Genomic DNA, 16,276 nt, shown 5'->3' on the forward strand with positions numbered 1-16,276 from the left:
CGGCCCGAAATATGGGCCTAAAATTTTTCCCGGGCCCAGCCTGGGAAAAATATCATAAGCCTGAGCCTGGCCCGGCCCGGCCCATTTTTTAATAAACATTAAAAAATTGTTTTAAAAATAAAAAATAAAAAAATATTTTAAAAGTATTTTAAAATTAAAAATTAAAAAATAAAAATAAAAAATATATATTTATTATATTCGGGCCGGGCCGGGCCTGGGGCCAAAAAAGTGGTGCCCGAGGCCCGGCCCGTTTTTTAAACGGGCCTCGTTTTTTGCCCAAACCCATATTTCGGGCTTATATTTTTATCCGAACCCTCCCATATTTCGGGCGGGCCGTCGGGCCGGGCTGCCCGGCCCATGGACAGGTCTACGTGGAAGGGTATGTGTACTTTATGATAACATGACACTATTTATCTTATATTTCACATCAATAAATAATTTAACATTTTAGTTCGAATTTTCGTTTAAAAAAATTCAATTTGAGTCTTTTTGAAGTGTCGATGATCAACTTTAGCTAAAAAAAAGAGTCAAATTGACAGGATACCATATATCTACTATTGGATAAGAAGATGAAGGAGGAGGAAAAAGAGAAATAGTAGGAGAATGATAGAATTTTAAAAATGTACCTTTTTATTTATTTATTAAGTCATTTTTAATAAAAAAATTAATTAACTTATTTTATGAAATGAAAAAGTTAAAACACATGGCAAGATATTATTGATTGATTTTTCTTAAACAACAGTTAAGTTTTGAATTAAAAAACATAACCAAATGATACTTTAGGTACCGAATTGAGATAAAAAAAGTTTGAGTAATAAAATGAGAAAATAAGTATACTTTAAGGGTCAAATTATAAATTAAACCATTTAAATTTAGAAAACAATAATGCTAATGATTCATTAGAAGAGGGATCTACATGTAAAATTACTTTAATTTTACATTCTCATAATTTTTCTTTTGAACAATCAGCCAATGATATTCCATGTTTTATTCAAGTAAATCATGCGTACTGAATCAAATAAATTTAAAATATCTATATGTACAATTAAGAAAACTTCCAAACCATGTTGTATCTCTTTAGTCTCCCAAGCATCATGACTACAATGAGAACAGTTTTCCCAGCATCACTCCATCTTCCCGCAAATCCATACGATTTGTCCACACAATTAGCCTCATCTTTTAGTCGTAGCTTGCAACTATAGCCCAGTGAGTATCCCACGTTACCATACGCACTGCACAAGCCATCCATATCAAACCAAATTATTTTCTAAAACTATATATAATACAAAATTGATTACAAAGTGTTTATTAAATTATATTTATAAATAAATAGATACATGTTATTAGAGGTATTCATGGTCTGAGTTCGGTCAGGTTCGGGTCGGACTTAAGTATGATATTAACACAATTTATATTTGCTCAAGTCTGGCTCAATCTAAAATTTTATTCAAATTTGTCTATATTTGTAAATGACTATCCCAAACCCATTTAAAGTCTGCCCGTATTGTTTTCTAAAATCAATTTATTAAAATTATATATTATTATAAATTTAATTTTTGTATATGTTATAATTTACATAGTATATATAAATAACATAATATAAAACATTAGAAACTTGAAAAGGGGTCAGGTTCATATTGAGCCTTAAATATTCAAGTTTAAGCTCAACCCATATTTTAAATGGGCCTATTTTTTACCCGAACCCGTTTTTCGTGTCTAATAATTTTGCCCAAACCTTTCAATAGTTTAAGTCGACCTTCAGGCTTAGACAGATAACTCGACCCATGATCAGTTTTACATGTCATTATCTTAATCATACTTCAATAGGTAGAAATTGAAGTGATATGCTTACCTTACCACCTCAAATAGAAAATTGAAGGGAGTGAAGTTAAAGGGATCTTCTTTCATATTTTTCCTCTCTGTTATGCAAATAAGAAACACAAAAACACAAATAGAAGCAAGTTGTGAGAGTAATTCCTTTGCTGTTTTTCCTTCTCTCTTTTCTTGATTTTGTTGCTCTTTCTTCTCATCTTTTACAAAAGGGATGGATGTATAAGGAGGAAAGTACCTGTTCCATAATTAAAAAAAAATTATGGAGATCTAATCAATTTTAATTTAATTAATAATAGGAGGAAGTAAAAATAAGAAGACATAAAAATAAATTTAGTCCTTAATGTTTACTCATTTTGACCCTTATTTTTCTTTTTTGGGGTCATTTTGGTCTTGAGCTTTTGAAAATTAGTCAAATTGCTTGCTTTTGGATGTAAAAATTGACTGAACTGTTAAAATTTGAAAGGCATTGATGTGGCCACTAGTGTGGCAGTGCACGTATAATATGTACAACGGTAATCATGTTCATTCTAATTAATAAATTCTTTTTTTTTTAAAAAGTTTACGAGTATATTTATACGTTCTTGAATAATTATAAGGTATGATGATAATGTTGACTAAAACATTAAATTTTAAATAAAAATCAAATTGACAAAAGATGTAAAGGTTAAATTTGTCATTATGCCTAATTATAACTATAATCAAATCAGTACAATAGAGATACAAGAATAAATCTAGACAATATTGAGACTATATATAATGTTTACTTTTACACATAACCCTTTTTATCCTTTAATTGAAGGGAAAACGCGTTCAAGAGCACTTAATCCTATGTTTTTCTAATTATTATAATAACCATATTGTCATTTCAGCTAAGGTTCATTACAGTGGCAGAGCCAAGGGGAGCAGGCAGGGGCTCCGGTCTCCCCTAAAATAGAAAATTTTTCATTTAAGCCATTTATAATTTATAAAATTTTAAATTAGTAATGGTAAAATTACAGTTTGACCCTCAAAATAATAAAAATTTGATTTAATCATTTAAAAGTTATAAAAATATAGTCTATTAAAATGAGAAAATTTTATTTTTTCTATCGTAAAAATATACAATTTAATTTCGTCTCCCAAAAAATTTTTCTGCCTCCGCCACTGGTTCATTATCAATAAATATAAACATATAGTTAATTTATAGATGGAATTTCATTTATTTTAATAATTTAAGGGGTTTCAAAAACAATTTTTTATTTCGATGTTTGAATTTAAGTATGTGAAAAATTAAAAAGGAATCAAAACGAATAATTGATTGTACGATTGTCCCTCCATTTTGAGCTCCTCATCTTTTAGGGATTATTTAATTTATTAAGACTTATGATCCTATGAAACTTGAGGGGTCAAAATGCAGGTACAATCATGTAATCTATTATTAAATTTGATTCCATTTTATTTTATAAAATATATTTTTTCTATCGGTATAAACTCAAAACAAAGAGATAAATATTAAAATTATATATTAATTTTGGTTCAATATATGATTTGATACATAAATTTTGATTTAATGTAAATATATACATGAAACTTTAATTGCAATCAAGGGTAAAGTCAAAAAAAAAAACTTTAGGGGGCCAAAATTAAATTGTATTTTTTAAAGAATTAAATCAAAATATTATCATTTTGGGGAGCTAAATTGCAATTGTACCCAACCAGCCCTCCTAGATTCGCTTGCCGTTCAAAAATATAAATGAAACTTTAATTTTGATTCAATTTTACATATATGAAGAAATAAATTAAAATTTATTTGTGAAAATTAAATTAAATTAAAATTTAATTTATAAAATTGTACAAAATAAAATTTTATGTATAATATTACACATCGAATCAAAATTCACGAATAATTTTAAACCCGGCTTAAAATTCTAAAAAAAACAGAATTATTAATTTAAATATTAAAAATGATATTAAATTATTTAAATTTAATCATTTTGATTTATAAAAATAACAACCAAATAGTTCTGATTCCATTTGAATTTATAAAAGTAACATCCACAAGACAAAGGAATAAGACTGGCACAAATAATTATGTTTAAAGGTTAAATTAATTTATTATTTTATCCAATCATTTATAAAAAATTTCAACATAACAGTCAGATTTTATTCAATATAGTAATGGTGGAGAAGAAAAGTACAAATTTTTAATGATGGATAATGATCCATATAATATACACATTAATTTTAAATCACCATTAACATCTATAACTATTAAAAAATGTTGCTACCATCCATACTATTATTTTAGAGTTTACTTGAGTTAATATTATTTATCAATCGAGTTTTAATTGAGTTGTGAAGTTATCAAAATTTTATTATTTTTTATAAAATGAAAGATATTATTTTAAAAATATTTTTATTTTTTTATATGAAATCTAGAAAAATAGATATAGATAGTGGAATTTAAACCCAAACTATTATAATTTATATACTTTTTATAAATTTATTCTATTTTTTTTCACCCATACGTTCTTAAGCGTATTTAAAAAATTTTAAAAAAAAAGACATGCGGCAAAATCTCAATCCTGCTTGTGAAATAAAAACTTTCCACCATTTGTGTACCAAATAATTACCCATAAATTATTAATATTTGGTATCTTGTGTCTTTAACCACAAATAACTTTTTAAAAAATAATTTTTACAATTATTATTTAATTATTTTTAATATATTGAGATGGGTGATGATGATTGTCCTTGATGATCTTAAATGGATAAAGCACTAAGTAATAACTAGAAATATAAGGAATAAAAAAATTAATTAAACAATAAATAAGTACTGAGTGTAATGATAAGATATATTGTGATAAAAGTATTATAGAGGACCTTATATCAGGAGTTGGATTGTATTTTTCTCTACCTACTTAAAAAATAAACAAAGTAGTTCTTGTGCGTTAGGTCAAACAACAAAATAATCCTTCTATTAAAGATTTCATTTATTTTTGTAGTTAAAAACTAGTCTATGTACATGAGTTTGAGATAGAGGTGATCATGGGTCAGGCGGCCCGGCCCGGCCCGACGGCCCGCTCGAAATATGGGAGGGTTCGGGTAAAAATATAGGCCCGAAATATGGGTTTGGACAAAAAACGAGGCCCGTTTAGAAAACAGGCCGGGCCTCGGGCATCACTTTTTTGGCCCGGGCCCGGCCAGACCTGAATATATAATAAATATATATTTTTATTTTAAAATCTTTTTAAAATACTTTTTTATTTTTTATTTTTAAAATAAATTTTTGGTGTTTATTAAAAAAATGGGTCGGGCCAGGCTTAAAAATTTTTTCCAGGCCAGGCATGGACAAAATTTCAGGCCCGAATTTTTTTTGAGCCCGGACCGGCCCGACCCATGATCACCTCTAGTTTGAGATATATGTAACTGTCTAGTTATTTCATCAACCACAAATTTAAGAATAAAAATAAATGAAATTTATAACAAAAAAAAAATTACTTTTTAATTTATCATACAGTAACTAATTTCTCTCTTACCTATATATTTCACTTTCAAAAATAATTGAAGTTAAAACACAGGAGTCACATTATTGGAAAAAAAATCAAAGACCCGAAAATTTTTATATTTATAGACAGTAAAACCGAAAAAAATAAATGGAATAAAAAATAACTAGGAAGTGAGTGTGAGAGAGAGACTCACATGGTGATGGTGATAACAACCAGTATGACAGTGGACATCGCCGGCAAGTTAACGATTGTTTCGCCGGCTTGGCTTGTATTCACACTTTGAAACAAGACCCCAATTGTTCTCTCAAAAGGATTCAACTCTTTCAAGGATGCCGAGTTCCATTCCATGGCGAAAAACAACACGGCTTGAACCACCACGAACACCAAAGCTGTGCCGACCACACAACATGACCGCCGTGTCGTAAACAAGTGATGAAACCCAATTTCCCTTGTGTTTTTCAACAAATAATCACAATAATCTCCCACTTTACTCGCACATTTCCCCATAACCCATATTGAAAATCTCAAGCACATAGGGAATAATGGGTTCCCTAAAAGAGCTAAAGCAATAATGACTAGGAGGAGACCTGAGTTCTTGTTAAACACCACCATGTTTTCATTTGTAGGAATGAAACCACAATTGGTGAAACTTGAAATAGTGGTGAAAAATGAGAATGTGAATAGGTTTAGTCCTTTGCTTTTTAACGTGCTTCGAGCACTTGAAACAAAGGATATATAAAGAAAAACCGTGGCCGAACCTAATATATTAACGATTAAAAGATAACCCAAAATGACAAAACCTAAAAACATGATTGAATGGTACAACAGATGTTCACCATTGTTGAAGGTTTCACCTTTGTTTTGAGCAAGTTGTTCTGGGTTTAGGTTCTCAGGTTTAGGGTTTCCCAACTCGATTTCACCATCGTCAATAACATTGTTTTTTTCTGAAATGAAGTTACTTAAGAAAAGGCCAGCCATGGAAGTGAAAACCTCGCCACCTATGAACATCAAAATGGTCATTATAATGAGTTGGGGGTTAGAAAGAATCTCCATTTCGACAGTGGACATGCTCGACACGGTGGTTGCCGACACGGAGGTGAAAAACAAGTCAAATTTCCGAGGTTTAAAAGAATCGGTTCTTGGTTCCAAGACATTGAGACCCCAAAAACCTAACAAAGAAAGGAAAACAAAGTACAAAATTCGAGTCCAAAATGGATTCACACTAAGGATATGGCATAAGCTAGTAAGCTTTGATGAACTATAGCTCAAGGAAACTTGAAATTTTGGCATCTTTTTATGAAAAATAAGAACAATATTGGTTCATCTTCATACACCACATTTGGGGAAACATGTTCTTTTCTAGGAAAATGAGCAAAGAAACAAAAGAAAGTGTTTTCCTTTGTTAACAAAGGTGGCAACAAATCATATTCTGTGTTACTAATGTTCATGAATCAAGACTCTAGATTATGCATGCCAAAAAATATATATATTAAATTATATAAAAGTATATTTGAATTGAATAGAGTGATAGTTAAAGTTTTTGTTAAAATCTATTTTCTATATTTACGAAAGGTATTACCCTATATTCTACCCTTAATATTATATCAAAAAAAAGAGTAGAGATTATATTCATGAATCATATTACCTCATCTTCTATCCCTAATATTGTATCGAAAAAAGAGAGAGTAAAGATCATATTCATGAATCATATATTCGGAATTAGCTAAAATTAGCTATCTAACAATTTATATGCAATATATATAAACAAATATCAACGGTTCAAATTAATGTGTTCATCAACAACTTGATTAATTTTTCGACTTTTGTTAAGTACAAAGATTAAATTATGATAATGTCAGTGAATGGAAAGAAAAACCCTAAAAAATTCTCTCTTTTTTCTCCAAGCCGTTTGCTTATCTTTTGTTTTGCTCAACAGCGGTGCCAGCCTTTAAGCCGGTTATCACCCTCCTTTTTCTGCCTCCCACCAACCCTTTCTTTCTTTCTTCTTCTCATTCACTCCACATGGTTTTCTCTCTTTTCAATTTACAGATCTATTTTGTGGGTATCTTTGTTGTCTTCACAAGTTATGATGAACAAATGACAGCACCCGTCATTGGTCGCCAATAGTTTTTCTTGAAAAGTGGGTGGTTCTTCGTCAACTTCTTAATATGTTTATGTTTTGAGTTGTGACAAAGCCAATTGACAACGTGTCATAATGTTCTATTGATGTTGAGGCTAAAGCTTTTGTTATGTTGATAGAGCTTGTCATTCACCATCTACAATGAGTGTTTATTATTTTTTCCCTAAATTATATGACTCGATTCATTGAGTGAATTAATAAAATTAAATTCTGATAAATTTTCTCGATTGAATTCGTAATATAATTTGTATTAATAAAAATATAAGGAACGGGCGGTCTAAGTAGTTGGGTAAGGTGTTTGGAATTAATTTATTAGAATCATGGTTAAATGAAAGTGCAATCATGCAATCACTGGCTTATTTTATTGTATTTAATAAAAAATTGTCAATAATGTTAAATTTTAAATGATGAAAAAAGAAACTTATAGTGGCCACCGTTTACAATCAAATTTTAAGTATAATCAAATAAACTAATTAATAACAATATTATTTATATTCTGAATCATACTATATCAAGTCTTTCCTTAATTTTATCTTTTTATTATAATAATTTATCTTATGTTAATGATATGAACCAAGTGTCCACTTGTGAGTCGATTTAAATCATGCTTATAAACATTTTTAATTTACTTTTTACTAATATATACAAAAGAGTCTATTCATATGTCTACTCACAGGGCCGACTTAATATTTACATCCAATCCATTTGGGTAAAAAATATTTTTTAAACGATTTGTCTTTATATTGACTAGCATGCTAATTCAATACTTTTAAAGTAGTTGATTGAGTCTTAATTCGATTAGCATTAGTGTTGTTGCCAATGCAGGAGGACTTTGATTTGAGTGTGCTGAAGCGCATTATCCTCCTATTTATGGGTTAGGGAGAGGCTATGGGTAATTCTAGGGATTGTGTTAAAAAGATCAGAACCTATAATGAGATTGCTAAAGAAAAATATAAGTTCTAATACTCTTACATTTTGTCTATATATGGGAGAATCGCATGAATTTCATGTTCAGGGGACTTATAAATAAATATTGATAACTTTATTTAAACATAATTAAATAATAATTAAGTATAAATAAACCCTAAAGCTCTAAATTCGAGACAGTAAACATTAAACCCATGATCCTTAATCTTAAAACCCAATTCCGAAAATTATTAATATTTATTATTAACTATTATTCTATTAGGTTTTAATTGTTATAATATTTTATTATTAATTAAATGAATGTCCATCAAGATTAAGATAAGTATGATATACATTACTACTCTAATGCTCTCCTATTTTTATTGTTCTTTTACTCTCTTTACTATTTATTTCATAACATAACTAAAATTATTAGTATTTAATTACAAGTCCTCCAAGGGTGAAGGCAAGGGCCCCTAGCCTTTCCAAAAATGAAACTTTTAAGTTAATAAATGATAAAATTATAGTTTAGCATCCTAAAAATGATAAATTTTAATTTAGTCATTCTAAAAAATATAATGATATGTAACAAATCGATGATGAAATATGTATTTTAACTCTCATAAAAATGTATAACTCAATCTCGCCCTCGGAAAAGAATTCTTATTAACTGGTGGAGCATAAAACTCATAAATCAACAATACATGACCCATATATTATTATTTGAATAAAACAATAACTATTAAAATTGAGAAATGCAGACAAAAACTAAACCCGAACCAATAGACTTTTTCAATACATCCATATTCGGAGAAACAACCGAAGTATCCAATAAAACAATACCAACTAAACGATAACAATAAAATTACTCGAACAAAAGTATGAGCCACCTTATTAACACTTCCAACCATTTAAATGAAAAAGAACTAATTTTTTGGCCAGAAAAATGAGCACAAAGCAACAAAGTCAATGATAGAATGTTGCATTTATTTAGTATAAAGTTTAAAACCTGACACGTGTTCATAATTCATCCAACCGAGGACTTTAATAAAGGATTAAAAATATTCATATATTAAACATACTGATATATTCAGTCCTCAACGTTTATATAATTTATTAATTTGTCCCGTATTTCTTTTCAAGTTGAACTTAGTCTTTTAAAAAGAGTTGGATTGTTATTTTTTAACTAAAATATTGATTGAAACATTAAATTTTTAAATACGGCAACCCGCATTAAAACTCACGTTTTTATTTTGAATTTGTTGACGTGAAATATAAGATAAACAATATCATGCATAACCAATATCGTTAAATAATTAATGCTTTAGATAATATTTTCAATTAAAAAAATGATTTAACACCTTATTTTTATTCTAATTCTAGTTTAAGAAACTCATCGTTTTATGGATCTCAATCTAGCTTTGTTGGTATTAGGATTATGATTCATGATCGTACTTTATTGTAAGGTATTATTGATCATACTTGATTGATTGGGATAATGTTTATATATACAATAATGCAATTAAGGATTTAAATAATCATAATAATGCGATATTAAACTTATATTTTTTAGGTCAAAAAAGTCATCATTTTATGGAATTTAATAGGTTTTTGTACTAGGTTTATGATTATTTATCCTACTTGATTGAATGTAATAATGTTTATATAATATTAATAACTACAATAATGCAATGAGAAGGTCAGCTAAAATATATAATATATAATCCGTGTATTATCCGTGTATATAACGTACTTTTTTCTGACCAAAACAAGAAAAATTCTGTGTTTACAGCCATGTGTCTAGGCTAAATTATTATTTGGGTCCTCAACTTGATAACTATTCTCATATTAGGGTTTGATTTTTTTTGTTCAAGTTGGTCCCTGAACTTGGCAATTATTCTCACATTGGGCTTGAACTTTAGGGTTTTCAAGGAAATATCAGGGACTAACTTAGAAAAAAAAAAGCTCAAGCCCCAATGTAGGAACAATTGCCAAGTTCAGGGTCTAACTTGGGCAAAAAAATGTGAGAATAATTGCCAAGTTTACGGCCTAACTTAGACAGAAAAAAGTTCAGATCCTAAAAAGTCATTTAACTCATCTATCAATAGTAAGCTATTTCGATGTTTTTAGGACTGGTGATAAAATCGGTCATATTACCTTTTTTTTTGTTTGACTAATCTATCTAGTTCAATTGGGTTTTTAGTGTAGTTCAACCGGTTCGTGAGTCAATTGATTTTTGTCTCTCTTTAGATCGGTATCCCAATTGATTCCTGTTCCAACCAATCCAATAGACCACTGTAGTTTAATTTGGAAAACTTTGAGTTATATTTTGAAAATTAGAGACAAAATTGAAGAGGAAAAAACACTTTGAGAGGTTTGAGAATTTTAAGGTTTTATTACAAATTAGGCCCTTAAATTATACTCGACTTTATGTAGGTATTTAAAATATTACAATATTATACAATTTGGTCTAAAAATTAATATCGTTTATAAAAAAGAATTGATACTTCTAACTAATAAAAACGTGACACGTAATATTCTTTTAACCATGTCAACATTAACACTATATCTATTTAGAAATTTAAATATGATTTTTTTTAAAATAATCAACTAAAATTTTAAAACCCAAAATATTAATTATATTTTTGCCTCTCATCTTCTCCAACCTAGAATTAGATTCTCCTAAATATGCTGTCATTTCTAAATTCTCAAAAACTCTTTACTTCCTTTTCTTTTTGCACTCTATTTTCTTAATCACAGCTAGACTTATTATACACTAAGTGAAAAAGTAAAATGAGCTTTTTGAATGGGTCGAGCTCAAAATAAATTCGAGCTTGAAATTTTTTGAAATCGAGCTACAACTCAGTCTATAGACTAGTGTAATCATAGGTATTACCTTTCTTTGAGAATTTAACGACGATCACAACCATAAATAAAGGCCAACCAAACTACTTAAACAAGGTGATGGTGATGCAAGGTTAAACTAGAATGGTTAAATTAGTTTATTTGTGTTTGTCACTTAATTAAATAAGTAACAACATGTTGTCGTTTAATATTGTTGGTACGATGTCGTTTAGTGTCAGTTATATAGAGTTACAGTTGAAGTCATTTCTTTTTTTCTTTTTTTTTTTGTATTGGTCATTCTGTTAACAAACCTATAATTGATTATGGGCTCTAGTTTTTGAAATTTTTTCTTTTTTTCTTTTTATTTTCTATTTTATTTTAAAAATTAGAAAACGTGTTCGATAAATAAAAATAAAAAAATAAAATTTGTTGTCAATAATGAAAATACAAAAACATGTTTGGTACCTAATTTTTATAATAGAAACATGAAAAATAAAATAAAAAATTCTACATTATTTGAACTAAGATATCAAATTTAATATTTGAAAAATTATTAAAAAAATATTTTAACTAGGGTCAATAATTTAAAATTTAAAATTTTGGTTTCATCATATTTAATTTTAACTAGACTTGAACAAATAACTAGACTCATGAACAAATCTACTTGTTAATCGGTCCATATAAATTAAAAAGGAGTAACGAGATTGTGTTGTTGTAGATTAGATAAATTTCCTACGGGTAACACCTTGCCGACTATAGACCTCACAAACGTTTACATGCACAACATGTGGGTTCCTTTAGCCCACCTTGTCAAAGGTAGGTGTTGGGTTCCTATTTGCAAGGATCATAGGTAAGGTCCTGCTTGGTCCATATCTCACATTGTCCCTATTTAGACACCTATTGTACTTAAGTGGTCAATTATGACAAAATAAATACGACCAAGTGATGATATCTTCGCCTATAAATACTCATTTTTAATCTTAAGAAATATCTTCTCCGACTCTCCACTTCTCATGCTCTATATACACATAATACATGAATCTTTCAAGTATAAATGAATTCATGGGTTTCCACATAGCTCAATTGGTCCTTCATAATATGGGTTACTATATCACTCGTAACATCAGTTTGAGTGTACATACATGCATACATACATAACACGTTTGTTACAGGCCCATTTCAACCCGAAGCCCAAACCTAACCTACCCAAAACAAACCCATTTACCCGGGGCCCAATTGAAGCCCAAAGACCCCCAGACCCAACAAGGAGTCAGACTAGGGTTTCAGTCGCTGAAACCCTAGTGCCCCACTTGCGCCGCAGCCACCGCCCCTGTCATGTCTTCTGCTGCCACCGCCCAAGCACCTGCCACCACCGCCCATGCCCACTTGCTCTGCAAAACCTGCAAAGCAACAAAGAACAGAGAGCAAAAATAAGGCTATAAAAGCCGAAACAAGCATGTAAACAGAGGGGGATTTTTGGTTTGTAAAAAAAAAAGGGAGACAACACATTAGCAGAAAGAAATAAAAGTAAACAAACCGATTCCAGGTTGATTTTTCCATCAGATTCGCATTTTCTTTTTTATTTATTTTCTTTATTTTGTATATCAAATAGAAAACAAAAAAAAGGACGAGAGGAAGCCTTACCTGCGCCGCGCCGGAGAGGAGGGAAGGCGAACGGATTCCTTCTCTTCTTTTCGGTTTTGACTCGTTTTTAAGGATTCGGCTTTGAATCCGAGTTCTAAAGGGAGTGGGCTTCAAGCGGGGCTAAGAAAGGTTTTGTTTTGCACCTCCGGCCGCCGTCCGTGGCGGAGCTACGGCGGAGGTGCGCCGGAGCCTTTGGTCGGGTCCTGAGGAGAGGGTGTTGAGAGAGAGAGCTCTCTGTTTTTGTTGAAAATGAAGAGGAAACTGTTTTTTTTAATATTTTTTTGTATTTATATTAAATTTAAAACGGCACCGTTTTGATAGGGTCAGGACAGCCCCAAAACGACGTCGTTTTGGGCTCCTGACCCGAGACCCGACCCGTACCGCCTGGGATCCGCGTGTTTTTGGACCAGAGGGGTTATTTGCGCCCTCAGTCCTTCCGCTTTTGAGGCCGTTTACAATCGGGTCCTATTCCCTCTTATTACTTGTTTTAATTTTGCCCTAAATTTCCATCTTTCTTGCGATTTGGTCCATCGACCGTCTGCTCAGGCTTTGTTAGAACGACGTCGTTTGGTCCACGTGGGAATATTTTCCGTTTTGACCCTCCGTCCTTTCGCGCGAGTCACATTTTGGTCCTTTTCGTCCTTTTTATTCCAAATTCGCCCAGTATTTTCTTTTTTATTTCGATTTAGCCCTTTTTAGCCACTTTATTATTTTGTTTATTTTATTATTATTATTATTATTTACTATTATTATCTTTACTATTATTGTTAGTATTATTACTACTACTATTATTACTATCATTATATTTATACCTATATTTACTTATATAAATCTTAGATAATAGGTGATATATTATATTATTATAAAATTGCGTATATACGTATATGTATATGTATTCTTTTGACTTATTTAATATACACATACAAAATCATATTTTCGTATATTTTATAATTTGTATATACATACACTTATATCTATATTTTCTAATTTTTATAAATATATTTATATGTGCATACTTATATTTTTATATACTTTCTAATTCGTACATACCTATTTACATCTATATTTTAATATATTTTAAACATATATATAAATATCGCTATTTTTTTTTATTTGCTATCATTATTTCAAATTTTGATGTATACCTACATATATATATCTTTACATTTTTTATAATTTTATTCATTTATTTATTTACATTTTCATTATTATTTTGAACGAATGCTCTAATTTTATTTGCTTGTATACATTGCTATTTCGTATGTTATTAGTCTGTATCTTTTATTTTTCTTATTTTCGTTGCTATTACTTGCATTGTTTTTACATCATCGTATTCATATTTATTTAGTTACGCATATTAACATCTTATCTTATTTTTACTGTTTTGTGAAAAAATATTTCATTCGATGTATGAATTATAACTTTTTGAGTAAACAAAATTTCGTGTTTAGATTCGAGAATATCGTAACCTAACTTACTGGGTTTCGATTTTCACAATAAATCTAAATATACGAATCTTTTCAAACTCAAGTTTTTTTAAAATGATCTCCGGAATTAAGAAAAGATCGTGTCCTAACTTACTGGGCACGACCCCTTTCCTAAACCTGGGATAATAAAATATCTTTCAAATAAATAAAATTTCGGCATTCATTCGCGTATCGAAAATTCGAGACATTGTGTCCTAACTCACTGGATATGATTCTCCTTCTCGGATAACGTGAAATATGCCCTTTTTTTCCTGAAAATTTTCAACGTTTTAATATAAGGATCGTATTTTTAAAATTCTTCAAGGTTCTCAATTTTGACATTAAGACATTAAGTAATCAACTAGGTACCAATTTTGGGCGTATCGAGGGTGCTAATCCTTCCTCGTGCGTAACCGACTCCCGAACCCATTTTGTTTCTTCTGAATTTCGTGGACCAAACTTGTTGTTTTAATAAAATCAAACCGTTTATTAAAAACAACCATTTTTCGAGGTAATCCAATCACACCTCATAAAAAAGGATTGGTGGCGACTCCCATTCCCGTTTCTTTTTTCAAAACCCAAGTTGATCCCGTTTTTAATCCAAAAATGGAGTCAACAGCTTGGCGACTCCACTGGGGACAACCACAATAAGTGAGTCGGGCCACGAGTTGATTATTTTTTTGTCGAAAATCAAATTTGGTTTAAATATACGATCCTTTCATCGTATTTCATTGCTCTTTATTACAATTTTCATCGTTGTGGTTTATAATTGTTGTGTTAGTTTAAGTTTTTGTATCTTTCTGCACATTGCATTGCATGACCGTTGGTCACACCCTTTTAAGTGGGAGTGAGAAACTACGCCTTCGTGAGGTTTTCACCTCCGCATGGGATAGTGAATCGCTTTCGGGATACATCCGTACCTATGTCTTCGTGAGATTTTCATCTCCGCATGGCCATAGGGAAATGTATTCCCCTGAACTGAACTCGGTCTGTATGAGCCTATAATGGGTAAAGATCGAGGAATCTGCTGGTTCAGGTACCCTACTTTAGAACCAAACCACATGTAATGAGCCATAGGAACTAACCTAGGTAGAGCTACTCCAAAAATTTTAGTGCTTACCTAAATGAATGTTGTATTTATTGTCGCTTATTTTAAATCTTATTCTGTGTTTAATGCTAATTTACTTTGTTTATGATTGCATGGCATCTTCATTCTAAAAGAGGTGTCGATTTACGTTCAGTTTCTTGGTAGAAAGCTTATCATGGAAAAGGGGTTTGTTGATAAAGTAGAGGATAATGCGGCTGTGCGAATATGGGCTGAAACGACACAACGGGAGAAAGGCGATAGTCTTACCGAAGGGTACGTGTCAGAATTGTGGGATTTTACACGTATCAGTGTAATCCAGAATGACCTTCGAGAAATGAAAGAAGTCTGGGATCAATGGGATGTCGAGGCCAAGCAGCTGTTCTATTGTAACTACGGTGACCTACCTTATCTGCTTAGTGTCAAAGTGGACAAGTATTTATTCCGAGCCCTTGCTCAGTTTTGGAATCCTGCCTACAGTTGTTTCACTCTTGGGAAGGTAGATTTGACGCCTACTGTGGAGGAGTATACGACCTTGCTTCGGTGTCCAAAGATTCAAGTCGACAAGGTTTATTCCAGAGCTGCTTGTGTCCCTCCGTTGTTAAAGAAATTAATGAACATCACTGGGATGAGCGAGCAGTGGGTCGCTGCCCGGATCCAACAGAAGGGCGACAGTAAATGTGTTCCTTGGAAAAGTTTGCGAGATTTGGTGCTTGTACATCCTGACTTAAAGAAAAGGGTCGATGTCTTCGCTTTAGGTATCTATGGACTAGTGGTTTTCCCCAAAGCTTTAGGACACATAGACGAGGCTGTATCTGACTTGTTTGATCGGCTTAGTAAAGGGGTTACACCGGTTCCGGCAATACTCGCT

General features: G+C 30.9%; 1 protein-coding gene across 1 annotated transcript; it reads right to left on the bottom strand.

The window, feature by feature from the left end:
* Positions 1-976: 976 nt before the first annotated feature.
* On the bottom strand, positions 977-6,754 carry LOC121215997 (probable cation transporter HKT6). The gene is made up of 3 exons (XM_041091065.1): positions 5,515-6,754; positions 1,853-2,068; positions 977-1,232 (listed from the first exon to the last, which is right to left on the bottom strand). The coding sequence occupies exons 1-3, from the start codon at positions 6,609-6,611 to the stop codon at positions 1,046-1,048; spliced, it is 1,500 nt and encodes a 499-aa protein (XP_040946999.1). The 5' UTR covers positions 6,612-6,754; the 3' UTR covers positions 977-1,045.
* Between the last annotated feature and the right edge of the window lie 9,522 nt (positions 6,755-16,276).

The sequence above is a fragment of the Gossypium hirsutum genome, chromosome D04, assembly GCF_007990345.1.
Source record: "Gossypium hirsutum isolate 1008001.06 chromosome D04, Gossypium_hirsutum_v2.1, whole genome shotgun sequence".
Taxonomy (NCBI): Eukaryota; Viridiplantae; Streptophyta; class Magnoliopsida; order Malvales; family Malvaceae; genus Gossypium; species Gossypium hirsutum.